This window comes from Odontomachus brunneus, unplaced genomic scaffold (assembly GCF_010583005.1).
Source record: "Odontomachus brunneus isolate Ranch 3 - 2012 unplaced genomic scaffold, Obru_v1 Obru_scaffold_131, whole genome shotgun sequence".
In the NCBI taxonomy this organism is placed as follows: domain Eukaryota; kingdom Metazoa; phylum Arthropoda; class Insecta; order Hymenoptera; family Formicidae; genus Odontomachus; species Odontomachus brunneus.
The window spans coordinates 713216-721560 of NW_022639581.1; the positions used below are offsets into that span (position 1 = coordinate 713216).

General features: G+C 40.4%; 1 protein-coding gene across 2 annotated transcripts in view; it reads left to right on the top strand.

Annotated features, from left to right (window-relative positions):
- Nucleotides 1-216: 216 nt before the first annotated feature.
- LOC116850012 overlaps nucleotides 217-8345 on the top strand; it is a 241496-nt gene continuing 233367 nt past the window's right edge. Inside the window, exons 1-2 of one of the 2 annotated variants that reach the window (XM_032827774.1) lie at nucleotides 217-360; nucleotides 1275-1326. In XM_032827774.1, coding sequence (XP_032683665.1) covers nucleotides 1299-1326 — 28 coding nt within the window. In that variant the 5' untranslated portion in view covers nucleotides 217-360; nucleotides 1275-1298. The remainder of the gene's footprint in view (nucleotides 361-1274; nucleotides 1327-8345) is intronic. The other variant, XM_032827773.1, reaches the window with a different exon arrangement.

Below are 8345 nucleotides of genomic sequence, written 5' to 3' on the forward strand. Positions count from 1 at the left end.
GATCTCGTGCGCTTCTTACTTCCGCCCGTACCGAAAATTTGATATTGGATTAAGTGTCTAGGCAACCTGGCAAAATTGGATAAAGACCCAGAGCGGCCAATAGCTCTGTAGGTCATGCGGGAGTTAAGCGCGGATTAAGCTGGGCTGCCGCCACTTTGGCTCGTTAGAGTCCTCATGGTTAAGTGTATCTGCGAAGAGAATGTGAGGATCGGTTGAGACGCTATCGCGAGTCTTCGTTCTACGCTCGTTCACTTCGTTTGAAACTATCCTAACGAGAGAAGATCTGAAAGTGTCCCTTATCGACTTTGATGAGTGCCGGATATGTCCTAGAGGGGTTAAATACAAGACACGTATTCTTCTGTAAGTGCTTTCTCGTATCATCCAGCGGTTGAAACAGAATTTTTCGAAGTTGGTCTCATATATTTGATGGCGAGCAAGCATCATTGAAATAGTGAGATATGTGAGAGAATATTTTATAAAGAAGAGCTTCGTGATATTTGATGTAGCGCGCGCTTTTTGTAGCTTTTATTAATTTTATATTTTTAAAATGATAATCTATAATAATAAATTAATTTTATTAATTTTATATTTTTAAAATGAGATTTTATTAATTTTATATTTATTTATGTGTCTCCACACGTTTTATCATTATTTTGTTGAATATCAAAACTTGTAGAAGGGCAAATGTTGCAGAGAATTTTTCGCTATACAGGAACGTTGCGTTGGAAGTAGATATAGACACGTCGCGTCAACCCCGTTTGTACGTGACACTTTGCGGCACATCCGATACGTGTCTACATCTACTTACAGCGAGTCCTTTACAATTCGTGGCTCAGAAATACGATTTCAGAAAACAATCTTTTTACATATTTGGTTAAAGTTAACGTAAAATTGTTTTTTTTTATACATATTTGTTCAAAGTTTTGATATTAAAAATAATAATAAATGATGATATGACAAAAAATATGTTTTTGAAAAGTTTAGCTGTGGAATTATAAAGTATACTAAATACTGTGGAACTTTTATCTGAAATTTTTCTCATACATCTCACGTGCACACGGTGTGTCAAAAAGTTCGCTTAAAATAAATATATAACCAATTTAACAGAGTTATAACTTCGAGAAGTTGTTTTCATTCCTAAAATTATATGCGAGAATTCATAAAAAATAAGCATCTCCTATTTTTGACTCTATGATATATTCAAGGCTTGTCAAAATTGACGAGCGACCTCCAGACTTTCACTTGTAAAACGAGGCGTACGATTTATATTACAGTTTAAAAAGTATGGTTCGACTTCTATGAATCATGACATTCGAGCGGGACTGGGTAAGTTATTGTGAAATATATAAGAACAAAGATAAAAAATACGCCAAGTACATAAAGCCGACTAAAACGTACCTAACAGAAACTCTTTATAAAAAACCTAACAAAACTTCAATTATAAACCTTTATAAATGGTTGTGTAAAAAAGCAACCTAACATTTTTATCAAAAAAATTATATAAAATAAAACTCAATTAAAATATATATAATCAGTATAATGATCCAAGTACATGATTCATTATTATTAAATTAGAATAGATTATAACTAATGATCCATTATTACCAAGTTACAATAAATATAACTGATATAAAAGACCAATATATAAAAATCAAATTCGTATAACAAATTCATAACAAAAAAACATTTTTATACATAATAACCAAACTAAAGTACAAAAACTTGGCCCGGATCGTAAAATAAGCACACATGCGTTCTTCCTCCTCCCTCCTACAAACACATACAATTTTAAATTTTTACAGTGAAGACTAATATTCTAAATACGATCCGGGTACGCCAAGTTTTTGTATTTTACTTTAGTTATTATATAAAAATGTTTTTTTTTTGTTATGAATTTGTTATATGAGTTTGATTTTTATATATTGGTCTTTTATATCAGTTATATTTCTTGTAACTTGATAATAATGGATCATTAGTTATAATCTATTCTAATTTAATAATAATGAATCATATACTTGGATCATTTTATTGATTCCATATATTTTAATTGAGTTCGGACCTGTCATTCTCGGAACTCGTCTTTATGTACTTGGCGTCACGACGCTACCGCGTCGCTTAATCGCATATTTGTACATACATACATAGTATATATAAGTATCGAATATAATTTTGATCATATAAGCAATGTGTAGTGTAAAAAAGAGTAGTAAATTTTTCAGCCGTTATGCCGTGGAGGACTTCAATTCGATATTTTGATACTTGAGAGTGTCGGAATGTTGGAATAATTTATAGAACGCAAAGAGAGCGAAACGAATTTATCCTTTGACAAACCTTCGTTAGCTTTTCATCGTCACTGCGCTCGGGACTCGTTTAAAAGACTCCGTCTCAGATTTTCCATTCCGTGCAGACGAAAGAGAGGATCTGCTCATTAAGATCTTAGTTAAGCAGTTTTGTTCGCCCTGCGAATATTTATATTTCGTTCCTTGCGTGTATATATGTACAAGGAAGCTTCTTGGGATGATGATTTATCGAGTGTGTGTATAGGCATGCGCGTAATACAATTTTCTCCCATCATTCTCCCGTTATTGTATTTCTTCATTGCTCATCCTTAGATCTCATAAAAGTGGATATTACATAAATTAAACGCGGCACGGAAGAAGGAGAGCAAATTGGACGTTTTGGTCGTGTCTTCCTTTGTTCTTTACGTCTACCTGTCCATTACACATTTCGCGCCGCTTTTATGTACAATGAACCAGAAAGAAAACGATTATGTTACTAGACAAACGTTCATGGAGACACAATGCCGGTAATAGATAACAGCGCGATATGTCGACTGAAACAAGAAATGATCTTGAATAGGCTCTATTTCGACGGTAACATTAAGAGATTATGTGCTCGACGCGATTTAGACAAACAACTCTGAATTCACTGAATAGTTCTTCCGGGTCTACGTACACTGTGGATAATTAATTTAATTAAAGCAATGAGAATTGTCCTGAATAAGATACCTTGCAGCGAATCGTAGTAGAAGAGAGTATGGTCTAAGAATAGAAGAGAGAGCCTGCAATCGACGGGACGAGGAACAATGACGGTGAATAACTTCGAGAGTGAAAAATCGACAATTTTCAAGAGAACATTTTTTCTCGATGTACGCGAGCGAGTCAAACACGCCGCGACGGAGAAACTTTTCGAAGCAAAATTAACTAGATATTACGTCGTCATTCTTTGATCAAACACAAGGGAATCGCACGGATAACGCAACGTGAACGTCGTTAGTAATTTAAATTTTACAAGCTGATAGTTCAAGAAATAACTTCCTCTATGTGTCAATCTCTTTATAGTAGAAAAAAAAGAAAAACAGAGATATAGCGTAATCTACTCTACTCGGGTTTGAAATTTTTGACTTTATATATTAAACTTGCAAATCCTCTCGAATTTGGAGGACTAATAAAAAATCTCAAGATATAATACAAGCAGCTTGGATCAATACTTCTCGATGCATGAAATAATTATAAGTACTGATGAAAATAAATACGAGGTGATCATGAAGCTATAATTATTTGATGAGACGGACAATAAACGTGATCCAAAAAAAAACTCATAAGCTTCTAGTCTCATTTTACAATTTTATAAAAAAATAATTTAAGATTTCGAATGCCGCAAAATGGGGCTAAACATGATCGCGCTCTTTCGACTCAGCGGATCTCCTTAGTAAAGTCGTCCATCAAAATCGGGAACATTTTGCGTAATAAATGATTTGACACACCTGGAAATATATGATGTCTCGCTGGCCGCGTCCTGACGTCCTACGTCCTCCGTTCTGGCTTGCCGGTTCAACATCCTGCTTCCGGCTGCTCCGCTGTGACACTCCTGACACATACACTCGTGACACTGACACTCGCGTAAATGCGATTTGATTGGTGAAACGCGTGCTAGTAATACGAAGCCGACGAATGCCCGGCAAAATACCTTAATTAACTGACGAGAATCGAAATCTGACTAACGTGCAGGTACACGTGCTCTGCACGAGGACGACTTTAATCGCGCTCTAGGGTCTGGAATATTTATTTTGGTAACGTTGTTTGTTGTGATCTGTCAGACAGCGAATGTACGCGTCGTTGATAGGCGGGTGAGCAAACGCGGTCGGCGATTGACAGGCGGTGACATTGCTCTTTCCGCCTTGATTGTTTTGGTATTTTCTAGTACATAACATATATTTTTCCATGACTAAGTGTCATGAGAATAAGAATAGATACTCAAGTCGGAATTCAAGTCACACCGTGAGTCTACAGTTGTGAGCTTGATAATGCTGTTTTTCGTCGCATCTTGAATTTGCCAACGCCTTCTTTTCCCCTTCCCGAACAGCTTTGTTATTGTGCTAAACTCAAATTTAAATATCTGTTGATGCACAGCGTTGTTGTACACACGATTTCATCCATCTATTTTTGAATCTATATCAAATCATCTTTGCCTTTACAGCTCTTTCCTTTTCGACTTTTTTGAGTCTTCAACTTTTATCAAAATTTCTAACGCCAATAAAAGAAGAAATAAATAAGGTCTAAATTATTTGGGAAAAGAAAATTTGCTTGTCGGTTTAATTATTCAATTAAACTCATATTCAGACTCTCTTTTTGGCGACTTTAAACTCGCACTGTAACGAAATATAATCCTCACGAGAAATTGCACTTTTATTCTAATTGTTATTTCGCCAATATTCCACACAATTATTGCGTGAGAAACAAAACATCGGAATTGTCGCGACACAATTATAAAATACGATCAAATACGATATAGGCATTAAACGACAGATCTAATTTTGTACATTAAAATAATTGCTAATATAAATTAAACGGAATTTATTAACTTGGCCATTAATAACTAACGTTATTACTGTTTCGCGTGTTGCAAACCCATTGGCATCCTGAAAACGAAATCTCCAATAGATTGTTGGTCAAACTTTTTTTCTGTCTGTACGAGCGAGGTGTAAAGAGATGCGACAGAGAGGACCGGTTAGAAGCTCTGAAAAGACAACAGCACCGCGAATATGGTTACGGCAGATAAAACAGTCAGGCGAATACACAGAGGGGAATTACGGCATGAGAGAGAGAGGCACGAGAGGAACAGTTGAACAAAAATATCAGCAGGCGTAGGAATTGCTCGCGAGACGGCATGGCGTAATAAAGTAATAAGAGACTTATTCGCGGAATTGCTCGCGAGATAACACACAGTTTTGTCAAATGAAATTCTATGCGAATACAGATAACTCGTGAAACGTATCTGAATGTCCGTGCAGCCGAATTGCGAGGAAACAAGAGCGGGAGAGCGGAAAACTGTCGCGCACCACGTAGGGAGAACGTAAACGCGGGGAACTCCGAGGCCAAATTCAAGGCCGACTGAGGCGGCACACCGAAATGAATGCTGGTACAGACAGATATGAGCTTTATTAGCCGGAACGCGCGCTTCCTACACTCGAGAGCTAATGAAAGTAAAACGAAGACTGATGCGTGTCTTTCTTTGTAATTAAGAGTCGCGCGCTAGTCGGCGTATAATCGCGAGAATTGTCCGTCACGTAACTTCGAGCGCTAACAGCTCTCTCTCTCTCTCTCTCTCTCTCTCTCTCTCTCTCTCTCTCTCTCTTGTCGTTAACTAATTAATATAAATGTCAATATTTAGTCCGTGGTTATATTCGACAACTTTCATAAAAGCGGCTTTAATTTAATAAACAGAGGCTCTCCTATTGAATGTTTTGTTAAAGCGGATTAAAAGCACCGTCGCGCAATAATGAAGACAAATTATCGGGCAAATTTTCCTCCTCTCCCTTCTTTGCACCTTCCCACCTTTCCACTCCATGACTTTCTCTCTCTCTCTCTCTCTCTCTCTCTCTCTCTCTCTCTCTCTCTCTCCCTCTCTCTCTCCTTGTCTTGTATTATTCTTCATGGATCGTTAAGCTATCTTGGAAAGTTACGCATTGTCAAGTTTTCCAGATGCTCGCGCGCTATACATTCGCGGAGTGTTTGGGCTTGTATTAATATGCGATTAAACTCTTATCGCGTGGCAGGTGGTAAATGAGAGCCCGCGGCTCCCCATCGCGGCGGAAACTTAACGCGACCGACAATGCCAGATGGTTTGCTCACAAAGTTCGCTTCATTGGACATAAATAAAACGATATTAGTGCGAGAGGGGAATCCCACGCCTCGTTGAAAGGGAAAAGGGCGGAGGAGAAAAAGGAAGCGAACACAAATCTATCGTGGCTCACCGGGTATCGACAGGAGCTTCCCCTCGCTCTCTCTCTCTCTCTCTCTCTCTCTCTCTCTCGCTCTCTCTCTCTCTCTCTCTCTCTCTCTCTCTCTCTCTCTCTGTCTCTAGTTCTAGTTGCAACAGTAAACGAACGATTGGCCACGCTTAAGTTTTGAAGTTAAGTTTCACGAAGAAGTCTCTCTCCATTCTTGTGTTGGTCGTGTATTTCAATCGACAACGTGGAAATTACTAATGCCTCGCGCGACATTCGCGCGATATCGATTTGAGAAGCTGCAACGGGAGCGGAGTTTGTTATTGAGATTGCAGCTCGCGAGAATGTTAAGATAAGCTCGAATATATACATATATATATACATACGCATATATATATATACATATACATAAATATATACACACACATACACACACAGATTCGGTAGAGCGATTCCCTAATAACGACCGGGCGGACGAGGGAAACATTCGAAATAAGTTGTCGGAGTCGTCGCCACCTAGATCCGCCTCACGAACTTACGGAGAGCTCGACAACACGTTTTCCAGATCCCCGATAGCTGCAACTTCGGCTTATGTTAATACGCGATTAAATTCTTATCACTCGGCGGACCGTAAATGAATCCACTCGGCGAATTCCGCGCACGTCCTAGTTTGGTGCTCTCGATTCGCCGACGGTGTGGGTTCTACGCTGAGTACCGCCGGAAAATGCAGGAGATGGTGGACTCGTGGGGTCGACTAGAGCGACGAGGCAGGGCCGGCTTCAGACACTAAAAGTATCTCCGACAATTTTCACCACGAGGTAGCGCGTGTGATTAATGTCGCTCTGTGATCCTCGTTATTCAGACATCGACTATCTCGTCTTCGGGGAAAACATCTCGATACTCCCGGCCACAACAATTGCGGTTACGTGTGAAATAAATTAATTAACGCGAAGAGCTGTCGCCCGAAATGTTAACGCGCGAATAACAAAAATCTGTGGACGTGAGCAGACAATTGTAAATATATATATATATATATATATATATATATATATATATATATATATATATATATATATACACAGGGACGTATATCGACGCGCACACCTTAATGAGCGACAACGAAACCTCGGGACGTGGATTCTGCTAAAGATAAACGAGCTAACGCGACGGGCACGAGCGAGAGAGAGGAGGATTTCAGGCCCGGTCCTGCGTGCGCGGGGGTTGAGTGGCGGCGCGAGGTCATCGTGAATGGCGCGAAAAAGGGACAAAAGGAAGGGAGAAAAGAGTCGCGCGCGACACTCTAGGCGTGCATCACACCACGCTCGCTAAATTCGAGCCCGGTGCCGAAGCTACCGGGGCGTTCGTTACAATTTCAACTTGCATCAATTACCAAGACCAACCGACCACCACTACCACCACCACCACCATCACCACCGCCCCATTTCGCCTCGCCCGCGCGCCTCGCCGACGCAGCCCGTGTAATTTCCCGCGCCTGGAATAACCGACGTGCGATTAAAAGCCCCCCTCCCCTCTCTCTCTCTCTCTCTCTCTCTCGGTCCTTCTAGTTTATACTGAGAATTATTCGCAGTGTTCGGACAGATAGCGACTCCACTGCGCCCCGGATGTACATTTAAGTGCGCACGATCCGCCGGACACGGCGCGCCGGCCGTGAAAGAGGGATAGAAGGGGGAGATGAGAGAGAGAGAGAGAGAGGGGTGGGGGAGCAGAGAGAGAAAGAGAGAGGGAGAGAATGGCGCTGCAAAAAGTGCATCTGGAATTCGGATGGTGCAAATGCGCGTAATCGCTGATTAACATTCTGCCGCGTTGATTATAACGTTAGCTCCATTAGCTAATCTTAATTAGCGAAGTTATACGGCTAATCGGAGGAGCGGGCGAAATTCATTCAAATTTGCGGGCGTGTGGTGAAGCGGTACAAGAAATGCTGGAAAGTAAAATTTACGACAGGCACGTACACGCGATCGGTGAAATTTCTATTAACGGGACAAGCGACGTAGTCGCGATAATCGTAAAACGCGAGTGTGTAAATTGGCGTTTCGTGCATCGGTAACACCCGCGGCGTGTCGGCATCGAAATAAGAAACTCGACGAGGATTGGG